This window comes from Myotis brandtii, unplaced genomic scaffold, assembly GCF_000412655.1.
Source record: "Myotis brandtii unplaced genomic scaffold, ASM41265v1 scaffold566, whole genome shotgun sequence".
In the NCBI taxonomy this organism is placed as follows: Eukaryota; Metazoa; Chordata; class Mammalia; order Chiroptera; family Vespertilionidae; genus Myotis; species Myotis brandtii.
The window spans coordinates 556286-567608 of NW_005370110.1; the positions used below are offsets into that span (position 1 = coordinate 556286).

General features: G+C 57.8%; 1 protein-coding gene across 2 annotated transcripts in view; it reads right to left on the minus strand.

The window, feature by feature from the left end:
• Positions 1–1494: 1494 nt before the first annotated feature.
• ETNK2 (ethanolamine kinase 2) overlaps positions 1495–11323 on the minus strand; it is an 18308-nt gene continuing 8479 nt past the window's right edge. For both annotated transcript variants that reach the window (XM_005878583.2, XM_014549675.1), the window contains 5 exons: positions 9709–9851; positions 8801–8884; positions 5963–6108; positions 4005–4078; positions 1495–2581 (listed from right to left, as the gene is read on the minus strand). In XM_005878583.2, coding sequence (XP_005878645.2) covers positions 2509–2581; positions 4005–4078; positions 5963–6108; positions 8801–8884; positions 9709–9851 — 520 coding nt within the window. In that variant the 3' untranslated portion in view covers positions 1495–2508. The remainder of the gene's footprint in view (positions 2582–4004; positions 4079–5962; positions 6109–8800; positions 8885–9708; positions 9852–11323) is intronic.

Below are 11323 nucleotides of genomic sequence, written 5' to 3' on the forward strand. Positions count from 1 at the left end.
GAACAGAGTGTCCTGAATCATGACCAGGGAGGCTGGGTTACAAGCTCATTCTCTGCCTCCACTTCCCCCTGCCCAGGCCAAGGGTCCGAGCCCAGCAGATGAGCCCTGCCCAGGCATGCTTTGTCCGCAGTGCCTGCTGGGTCTAAAAGGTGGCCCGGGTGCTGCTGGTCTGGAGTGATGGTGGGACTCCAAGGCTTGTGGGGGGACGGATGTGCCTAAACCAGTGGTTCTCAACCTTCTGGCCCTTTAAATACAGTTCCTCATGTTGTGATGACCCCCAACCATAAAATTATTGTCATTGCTACTTCATAACTGTAATGTTGCTACTGTTATGAATTGTAATGTAAATATCTGATATGCAGGATGGTCTTAGGCGACCCCTGTGAAAGGGTCGTTCGACCGCCAAAGGGGTCGCGACCCACAGGTTGAGAACCGCTGGCCTAAACTCTCACCCGCCCTGCCTGCCCCACCTGCCCTCTTCCCTGGAGAATTGAGGAATAAGGATGCTTTTCCAAAGAAGTAGGATGGTGCCTGCAGGTTAACACCCTCGTGAGTGTGGTGACCAGGGGCCGTAGGGGCCAGAACGGTACCTGGGGGTCCCTGGACCAGCCATTCCCTGCTCATCACTGCAACACCATCTCCGACACTATGGCATCAAGGCCCGGGAGGATGGTCATTCCTGCCCTCAGCTCCGGAGGTGGATCTGAGAGGAACAGAGAGCGGGCACTGCCATTCAGTCCACAGGAGGGCTACACCATGACCACCTGACCACCCCACAGAGAACCCTCAGGGCCTGCCCTGCCCAGACCTGGCACCACCCCTGTGCCGCTGGCACCCCTAGGCTCAGTCCTGCTGCCCACTGGGGCCCAGCCACAGCGGGTCACCGGGACCTTGGAGGCAGTTCCGGCTGCAGGCCAGCTCAGCTCAGCAGTTGCCATGGAACCCTGGCACTTCTGCAGGCAAAAGCCAAACAGCCAGAGTCCACCTGACAGGGGCCAATACTGCCCCTAAGGGCACTTTTGGGGGGGGTGCCTGGAGGCACTGCTGCCCAGTCTTGGGAGGGCAGCCCTAGCAATCTGGGCTGCTGAGACCGGCACCCCAGCTCACCTGGAGCTCCTGCCTCCCTTCCCTCTAACCTCCTGAAAGTGACAGATTGGTTCCAGGCAGAGCAGAGCCGGAGGACCACGGTAGAAGTGGTCCACTACCCTCAGTGTCCCACTGGTTCAACCTCTGGGTAAAGCCATGCTCTAGGAGTCCACATCCTCCCAGAGCCAACTGAGTCTAGCAAGATGGTCAAAGGCAGAAACCACCAGCCCTGCCCAGATCTACCCCAAACCAGGAGCCAGGGCCAGGTAGACCAGGTGCATCCAGTGCAGGGGACACCTGGCTTACCTGAGGGGACCCCAGGGGGGCTGGAACACTCCCCCTCCCCACCACAGGCATATTAACCACACCCTCCAGTCAAAGCCTCCTCAGCTGCACTCAGACACAGAGTGGTCCAGAATGGCCATTTTAATGCAGAAAAATCAAGATAATTTACAAATGAATTACTTTTTGGGCCCAGGCTGCTAGGGCGGAAAGGAGGTGGAGACTGCTGAGAGTCAGACAATGATGTCGGCACCTTCAGCCAGATCCTGCCCAGGCTGCAGCCTGCCAGGAGAGCCCTGGGCCCGGGCCTGCTCCTTGACTCCCACTAGTCCACCCCAAGTGGGTGGCCATGGAGAGACCGATCCCGGGGAGGCAGGGGGAGGAACAAGGCTGCTGGCCCTTCCCCTCTGGCCAAGCCACAGCAGGAAGTAGAGCCGGGCTCTGGAGGCCCAGCACGTTGGCGCTCCCTGGCCTTCCTCCCAGCAGGCTGCAGAGGGACAGCGCAGAGCAGAGGGCACAGGACGAGCCCCTGGACTGAGGTTTGGGGAGGGGCTATTTGATTGGATCTGGCTCGGAGAACGATCGCAGATGAGGCAGTTGCTAGGGAGGTCTCCAACCCTTCTAGAACCCTCCCTCCCACCCACCCCCCCCAAAATATGTACATCCACCTGTCAGAGTTGGCATGGTGCTGGTTTGGGCTCCACACCTCCCACATGGGGCCTGTGGGAGGTGGCTGCAGGCTCAGGGCACTGGAGGTAGAAAGGACCCTCCCAACTGTCCCCCTCCCCAAGCCAGGGGGGTCGAAGACACCGCTAAGGCAGCCCAGACTCCAGCCTGGCCTGGGGCTGAGAACGCTGGCTTCCCAGGGGTGGCTGTGGTCTGAGTTCTGGTTGCTGCAGGCACTCCCCCCGCCGCCCCAGGTCTGGCCAGGTCAAAGGGACCCCCAGAGCTAGGTCCATCAGCGCCTCCAAACAAGAGAATGTAGTCACAGCAGCGCCCACGAGGGGCTGGCAGCCTTCTCCCCGGATACCCACCTGGCCCCTCGCCCACCTTGTCCGAGGGTGCAGACCCCAGAACAGAGCCCAGTCCCGGAGAACCAGCCTGCCAGGCAGATGGGGAGGGGAGGGAGGGGGGCGCGGGTCACTTTGGCATCTCCAAGGCGGACACCTGAGGCTTCACTTTGAAGTACTGGTTGAATCGGATCACTGCGTACCTGCCGAAGACAGAAGGGAGCTGGGGTGAGGAGGGGAGCCGTGCTGGGGGCTCACACAGCTGCTCCCCAGCGCAGCCCACCCAGGTCTGTGCAGGTCGCCCCAGCCCAGGCTGACTTTTTTTTCACTTCAATTATAATTTTACTTTCTTCTCAGCACAGACTAAACCTACTCTTCTCCAACAAGGTCATTTTTGATGTTTTACAGTTCAGCAATGTTAAGTGCATTCATACTGTTGAGCAACAGATCTCGAGGACTTCATTTTACAAAACTGACACTCTATACCCCTCCAACGGCAACTCTCCCTGTCCCCGCCCCAGCCCCTGGCACCACCACTCTACTTTCTGTTCCTGTGAAGTTATCCCATAGAGTGGGATCCTACAGTTTCTGTGTTTGTAACTGGCTTATTTCACTTAGCACAGGTCCATTCATATGGTAGCATGTGATGTGATCTCCTTTTTAAGGCTGAATAATGTTCTAGTGCATGAATTCACCACATTTTGTTGACCCATTCATCCATCGATGGGCATGGGGTGCTTCTACTCTTGGCTATTGTGAAAAATGCTGCCGCGAACATGGGCGTCAAGGTACCCCTTTGAGCCCCTGATTTCACCCCTTCTCCCCAGCAGTGAGCTTGCTGGGTCACACAGCCACTTTAATTGTTGAGGAAGAACAGTATCGTTTCCCACAGTCGTTGCACGGACAGCACGTTTCTCCGCGTCCTTGCCAACACTTATGTTCTGTTTATCTGAGAGTAGCCATCCTGATGGTGCTGTGGCTCATTGTGCTTTTGACCGCCTACCTCTAATGGCTGTGGACACTTTGAAACCAGGATGGATGGGGAGGAGACAGGTGAGGAGACTGGACCAGAATGAAGAACAAAGTGATTCCTGGCCCTTAGGGGCATATGTACCCACATGATGTAACCCCCCCACCCCCACCCCCGTGGAGTCTGTATCGGAGTAGTGTCGGTACAGCCTGCAGCGTGTCCCCGGGGGCCACTGAAGGAGGAGTGGGGTCTGACAGCCCCCACAGCAAGCATGAAACCACCCAGTGGCCTCAGCAAGTCACTCGGGAACGCTGACCCCTCTGCTAAGGAATGACGGCTGGGCTCATGACCTTTCAGACTGATTTGCAACCATCCCATTCCCCACCAGCCCCGTGGCCAGGGCCCTAGAGCTGCAGGAGGAGGCAGGGAAAGTGTAATCGCCCGCCAGGCAGGCCGGGCAGGTGCATGAAATCCAGGCTCCTTCTAGAGCTGCACCTGCTGCTGACCTCCCCCGGAGCACTGACCCCTGGCCCTGGCTGGCTGGTGGGGACACGTTAGCAGAGGCGTGAACTCTGGACGTTCCATTTGGGCTGTCCTTTGCCCCCACACCCTCAGCTTCCTCCCCCCGCTGCCCTCCCCCCGGCCCCGAGTCTCACCTGAGGAAATCGAAGTCGATGGTGGAGAACTGGTTCTGGATGAGGGCCCAGAGCGCCCAGAAGAAGTGAGATGCCTGCAAACAGAGCAGAGGGTGGCTCATCATCCTCCCAAGCCCGTCCCTGACCCCGGGTACACAAGGGGCGCAGTCTCTCTGGCAAACACAGAGCCAGGACGCTGGCAGGGACACGGCGAGGTCACCAGGTGGTGTTTGGGGACTCCACTCCCTCTAGCAGAAGGCAAGCAGAGTCGGTTCTCCCCCCAACCCCCTCGGGGGGTCGGCGAGATGGTGCTCCCGGCCCACACAGAGGTTACCCCTGGCGTCCCCGCCAGGGCAGCTCCTCCTCAAGGCTTCAAGGCCAACAGGTCCAGGAGGGGGTGGGGGCTAGTGCCCCAGCCACATGGCCATCAAGGCCAGGTCTGCTAGACGACCCCTTAAAGTGACCTTTCCCTACCTTCTATCAGGAGGTGGTCGAGCTGGAAAATGAGTGTAGATGTGGGAATAAGAAGCCAGAATCTGGGCACTGCGCTTTCAACGGTTTCCCCCAGAGCCAGAGGCGCCCAGGGGCCCAGGTCACCCCAGGTTCAGGAAGCCAGAGAGCCAAGCTTCCGGTTGCCCCCCAACGAACAGCGGTGACACCAGTACTTTCCCTGCTGGGGTCCCCCACCCCGGCCCAAGTCCTGCTTGCTCTGGGGTTGACTATCCAGTACCTCCCTCCACTTTCTGCCTTTTTCAGGATTTAAAGGGGGCGTAGGCCAATTCGCAAGTATGAGTGACCACTAGAAACTGTAGCAAGAGAAAGGCATTGAGGGAAACAAGCCAGGAGGAAGAGCCTGGAGGAGAACCAGCTTTGTGCCGTGAGGGCAGAAAGGGCAGCTGAACTCCCAGGTAAGCACAGATTTCACTTCAGCTCTTCGGTGGATTGTGAAATTCGGGGCAGCTGACTTACTTGCTTACGCATGGCTGACACTAGTAAGACTAGTTAGCATGCTCCTGGGCACACACCAGTGGATACCTGGCAGGAACCATGACCCCGAGTAAGTGGCACATGGGTCAAGCACCGACAGCACAGTAATCGGAGCAGGAAGAGCCTGACGGGAAAGCCTTACCGAGCTCTGAGTCAGCAGAGGACGCTAACAAGGAGGATTAGAGCTAACACTCATTCTCTATCTCCTCCAAAGGCTATAGAAAAGAAGGGGTGTGTTTAACTGTAGCATGAAAGACTAAGGTTAGACACTAGAAAGGACTTCTGGTCCAAGTGAGAGAACTGCTAACATAGGAAGCTGAGATTTCCTGGAAGCAGTTTCCAGGAAAGGGAGAACCTAGACTTGAGGGGGTGGGGGAAGCAGGGAACAGGGCACCTTAGTATTATGGGGGTGCCTAAGAGGGCTCTTCCTCGATCTCACCTCTAGGGTAGGGTTCCCCGGGACCTCACACCTGGCCCTGGCTCTGTTTCCTCCACCACGAGGCTGTGAGAGGCAGGAGCTGGGGGTGGGTCCGAGGACGCTAACAAGGAGGATTAGAGCTAACACTCATTCTCTATCTCCTCCAAAGGCTATAGAAAAGAAGGGGTGTGTTTAACTGTAGCATGAAAGATTAAGGTTAGACACTTCTAGTTAGGACTAGAAGGATTAAGGTTAGGACTTCTGGTCCAAGTGAGAGAACTGCTAAAATAGGAAGCTGAGATTTCCTGGAAGTAGTTTCCAGAAAAGGGAGAACCTAGACTTGAGGGGGTGGGGGAAGCAGGGGCAGGGCACCTTAGTATTATGGGGGTGCCTAAGAGGGCTCTTCCTCGATCTCACCTCTAGGGTAGGGTTCCCCGGGACCTCACACCTGGCCCTGGCTCTGTTTCCTCCACCACGAGGCTGTGAGAGGCAGGAGCTGGGGGTGGGTCCCTGTCCCCCCTCCTGGCTCCGCCCTGCCCTGCTCCCTGCCAGCCCCCAAGCCACAGGCACTCACCAGGGCAAACTTGTTGACCTGCACGTAGAGCCGCTGCACCTCGCTGGAGGTCACGGCCATCCCCTTCTGTGCCTGCAGGTAGTAGCGCAGCCACTGTAGCTGGGTCTCCCTCGAAGGGTAGAGGCAGTAATCAACTTCATTCACACCTGGTGAGAGGGAAGTGGCGTCACAGAAGCGGCTGGAAGATGGCTCACCTGGGGCCTCCTCCAGCTCAGGTGTTCCCTGCTTCGCTGGGCGGGGCCTAGGAATGCAGCCTGCTGGTTGCCTGTAATGTGTAGAGGGTCGACCCCCACCCCATCTGGGGCACTGAGAGAAGCAGACTGGTTGAGGGGCAAGGGATAGTCCTGGGCGTGATGGGGACCCCCTTAGCACCACAGTCTCCCCCGTGCCCTATATAACACGATGTCGAGTTTGGGGCACAGCACTAAGTCAGGGCTCAGCTGTCTTAGGTCCAGTGCTGACCTCCAGTTAACCTCGGACAAGCCCTTTCCTCTCATGGGCCCAAATCTCTCCGTTGCAAACGAAGGGCTCTGTGTGACTCAAACGCTGCTTCCTGTGGGCCAGCTACTTAAACATCACGGACAGTGTTCACAACAGGTTCCAAGGCACCTGCCCCCACCCAATTCTCCAGGCGACTGGGGAACAGCCAGGACTGGGTGGCCTCCATCCCTTCTGGCCTGCCCTTCCTCACCCCATCCGGGGGCACTGAGAGAAGCAGATTGGTTGAGGGGCAAGGGATAGTCCTGGGCATGATGGGGACCCCCTTAGCACCACTGTCTCCCCCGTGCCCTATATAACACGATGTCGCGTTTGGGGCACAGCACTGGGTCAGGGCTCAGCTGTCTTAGGTCCGATGCTGACCTCCAGTTAACCTCGGACAAGCCCTTTCCTCTCATGGGCCCAAATCTCTCCCAAACGAAGGGCTCTGTGTGACTCAAACGCTGCTTCCTGTGGGCCAGCTACTTAAACATCACGGACAGTGTTCACAACAGGTTCCAAGGCACCTGCCCCCACCCAATTCTCCAGGCGACTGGGGAACAGCCAGGACTGGGTGGCCTCCATCCCTTCTGGCCTGCCCTTCCTTGAGTCCTCAAGCTGCCAGCCCAGCACCTGGGCACATCCTGGGCACAGTGGCAGAGGCCTGGGCTTTAGAGCTGGCACAGAAAGCAGCAGTTTATTTAAGACAGAATTAGGATAGGACCACCTTCCCCGGTCTCTTCCTCCCTCTTCTTTCCTTCCCTCGCTTTCCTTAGGTTTCTGGAGAAACACACTCAGTCGCCCAGGGCCCCAAGAGCATGGCTAGGAGGAATCTCCTTGTGCAGATGCAGAAACTAAGGCCCAGAGAGAAGACATTTGCTCAAGGTCAGGCAGCTGGTTAGAGGTGGGTTCAGGGTGGGAACACCGATTTCCAGCTCCCAGTAACAGGCCCCCTGGTTCCCACGAACCCTGGAGGTCCCTCTCCCCAGCTCCCACTCTCCTCCTTGGCCCTCCCTCCCCCATGCTCAGTCCTCCTCCTTCATTCTCAACTTAGGAGCAGGATGCAATCTGCCCTTTTGGGAGAAATTCCAGCTGGACTTCGCTCTGTGTGGTGGGTGAGAAGACTTAACATGCTTAAGAATGATCCCTTCTGGAAAGGCCAGTGGGCCTGGCAGCTGAGCATGCACGGCCCCAGTGCCCTGCAGATGCCAGCCTCAGCTCGTGCTGCCCCCACAGTTCAGCTGCTCTGCCCAGCTGAGCCTCTGGTGCCTGGGAGTCATACCGTCAGGTATAATTGGCACTTGATAGGCCAACAGACCTGGTCAGCTGGGGTTCCAGAAGGGTCGTGATTGGCCTAGATTGGGCTGCGGAGTGGCTGAAGCTGGGCCAGGTGAGGCTTATCCTAAGCCTCAGGGGCTGCTGAGCACCTCACACTGCCATCCTGGGGTGTCCCTCAACCCCAGTGTCAGGGAGTAGCTTTTCACCCTACGGAATTGTTTTTTAACAAGCTCTCAAGCTGGACACAATCACCCTGCTTCCCTACACACTGATTCTGTGTACACACTGCCTACTCCCAGGAAACACTTCTGCATCCACCATCCAGTCCTGCTCCAGTCTCCGGGCTGCAGAAGGCTTCCCGTCCTGGTATCAGCAGCCAGTGCTAATATCTGCTTAGTATGTGCCGTACTTGTATGTGTGTGTGTGTCTCATATGGATACTATGAAGCAGGTCCTAGTGTTTTATCTCCATTCTACAGAGGTACAGAGAAGGCAAGGGTCAGGCAGTAAGCACCAGAGCCAGGATTTACAGTCAGGGAGCCAAGCTGCAGAGGACATACTTTAACTAGTTGCAACGAGGTTCTTTTCATAATGCCCCCAGGCAAGTAGCTGCTTACGGCTTGTTCTGCTCCTTACCTGACTGCTGGGCCCTCGTCTACAAGCCTGCAGGTTGCACTGGGCAGAAAGGAGCTTGGGCAAGGGGATGAGTCGAGGCTGAGGGTGTCCTGTGCTGGCCCAGCTGGCGAGGGCTGCATGTACCCAGAGAAAGGGGTCTTTTTCTAAGTCACATGCCAAGCCAGGGATCCTACGTGGGCATGTCTTCCTACTTTGTACCAAACTGCCAGATTGGCCACAGGTGTGCTCTGTGTAGGTGGGTCCTGCCTCCCCCAGGAGACTTGGCGCTCTCCAATGCAGGCTGTGTCTCCTCATCCACCTCCCTGCCCCGAGCTGGGATATTTCGGAGGACAGGGGCTATCTAGGCTCCACCCCCAAGTACAGGACCCCTCTCATTCTCTCCCTGACCTGGCCAGCCAACATACAGAGGGAATGTTGGACGAAGGCCAAAGAGCAACGCCCCTCTCACCTGCAAACTCATTGAAATGGTTGCCAATGTCAAAAGCTTGGTAGTTGTAGCCGGCATATTCATAGTCAATGAACCGTACGTGACCTGTGGGGTAGAGAAGCGCGGAGGTCGGCCCTGGAGACCTGGACAAGCCCGGTCACGCTGTGCACAGTTCACCACTCCTGTGCTGGCCTCGCAGCAAGCTGGCCTCACCCAACCTCTTCAGCAGCATTCTTCAGCTGCTTCCTTCTGTCTGTCCATCTGTCCACCTGCCCTCCCCCACTCCAGCTGTCCCTCTCACAGAGCTAGTCCCTGGGGCTCTCCCCATGTAAAGACATCTGTCCTCAGCATGGTCGAGGGCCAGATTTAAACCAGAGGGCTCCTGCCCTCGCCGGTTTGGCTCAGTGGATAGAGCGTTGGCCTGCGGACTGAAGGGTCCCAGGTTCGATTCGGGTCAAGGGCACATGCCTGGGTTGCAGGCTCGGTCCCCAGTGGGGGTGGGGGTGTGTGCAGGAGGCAGCTGATCAATGATTCTCTCTCATCATTGCTGTTTCTACCTCTCTCTCCCTGTCCCTTTCTCTGAAATAAAAATATATATTTAAAAATAATAATAAAAATAAAGCAAAAGGGTTCCCTGGGGGAAGCTCAGGTCAGGCCACCGGAAGGCTTGAAACAGCCGAGAAGGCATGGGAAGCCCAAAGCATTGTGGGGGGTGTCGCTCGGGCGCCCTGACATGAAAGACCTCCCTCCACACACCCTGCCGGTGAGCCCTTTCCTGGCACAGACTTTTCTAAGTGGGAATTTGCTTCCTTTTCCATTTCTCTCCTACAAATGAACTTAAGATCTAAGTGAAAAGTCTCCTGTGCTTGTCCCGGGACCAGCCTTGGGAGCAGAACCCTGCCGGCCCGCCCGGGCTGACGCAGCCTCACCTTTAGTGCTGTCGTAGATGATGTTCTTGCAGAGCAGGTCGTTGTGACAAAACACCACAGGGGAGCCCAGCTGGGACAGGTGCTCCTTCAGCCAGGCCAGCTCCCGCTCCAGCACCTCCAGCGTGGGGACGTCTGGGGAAAGGCTGGGGGGGCGAGAGAGGGGACCGTGGAGGCGGGGCTGAGAAGGGGGTGGCTAAAATCGGACAGGCAGGGGCTTGGCCTCCAAAGCCCTGAGCTCTGGCCTCCTCATGACCTCGTACTGCAGAGGGAACCTGGACATATGGCCAATCTTTTGTCATCTGCAAAATGGCACTAGGGCTTCCTGCCCTGATGACCCGTGGTTACTCTAAGAAGCTGATGGAAACATTGGCTTAAAAGCATTTTGCAAAGCACCATCATCCCTGACGGAAGGGCATCCCTGCTACTTCGTGAAGGAGACAGGGAGGTCCTGAAGGAGGCGCAGGGAGGATGGGGAGGTGAGGATGAGCGACCGAACGCACGCATCTCCGAGTCAGAACAGGGGCAGCGGGGCAGGGTGCACAGACCTGCTCTTAGGACGCAGGGAGATGCAGGGAGGATTCCTGGGGAAGGGGCCGCTCTAAAACAAGGCTCCCTGCAAAGTTCCTCCGATGAAGGGCCCGGCAGGGCTGGGGCGCTGGCACGCTCTGGGGGAGGCAGAGATGTGCTGGTCCGTGTCCCTCACGCTCTGGCAGCTGGCGGCACCGGGATCATATAGTTTCATTTCATACCCCACAGGCAGCCATGCAGCCACACAGCAAGCAAAGAAGGTGCTTCTTGAGCTCCCTCCTGAGAGGCCCAGGGCACATGGGGACCGTCCAGAGGGAAGCACCCGCGGTGTAGCTCCCCGATATGGTGCCTTCCACCCTGAACGAGGAGTGTGTTTCCTTGTCCCAGAGCCCCGAGGGGCCGGATGGCGTGGGCCACCTGAGGGCAGGAACAAAGCACCTGGAGCCCCTCTGCCCCACCCCCTCCCCCAGCACACACTGAGGAGTGAATGAATGGGCCCCTCAGAGGCCTGGGAAGCTGACGAGGAGACGCTGTGCACAGAAGCTCTGAACTGCGGTCCCAGGAAGCACAGGTTCCGTGCACACTAAAGAGCAAGGAGTCAGCATAGCCCTTAGAAAGAACCCCAGAACCACCCGTGGGAGGAGGGGAGGGGCTGGCGGCGTGTTTCCACGCATGCATCTCCTGTGTGCTCTCTCGTCCAGGGCAGCGAGAGGATGTGCAGGGGGGTGAGAAGGAGAGAGGTCCTCCTGATGCTCCCACGGGTGCCCACACCCCCAGCCAGAAACCGGAATGTGTGGAAGAGTCCTCGGCGTCTAACGTGTCCCCACGTCCCCCCGGAGATGGGTGAGTGGCAGACTGCCTCACACTTCGAGAAGGTCAAAGCTAAAGAGGATCCGAGGTCTCCAGACCAGCCCCATGGGGACACTGAGGCTCAAGGAAGGGCAGTCCTCCTTCCAGCCTCAGGTGTCTCCTGTACAGCTAGACCCTCCGCCCGTCCAAGGATGGGCATCAAGCCAGGCCTCTAACCAGGAGGGCCTGGTGCCCCCTGGAGTGCAGGCCCCTGGGAGCGCAGGCATCTATCTGTTAG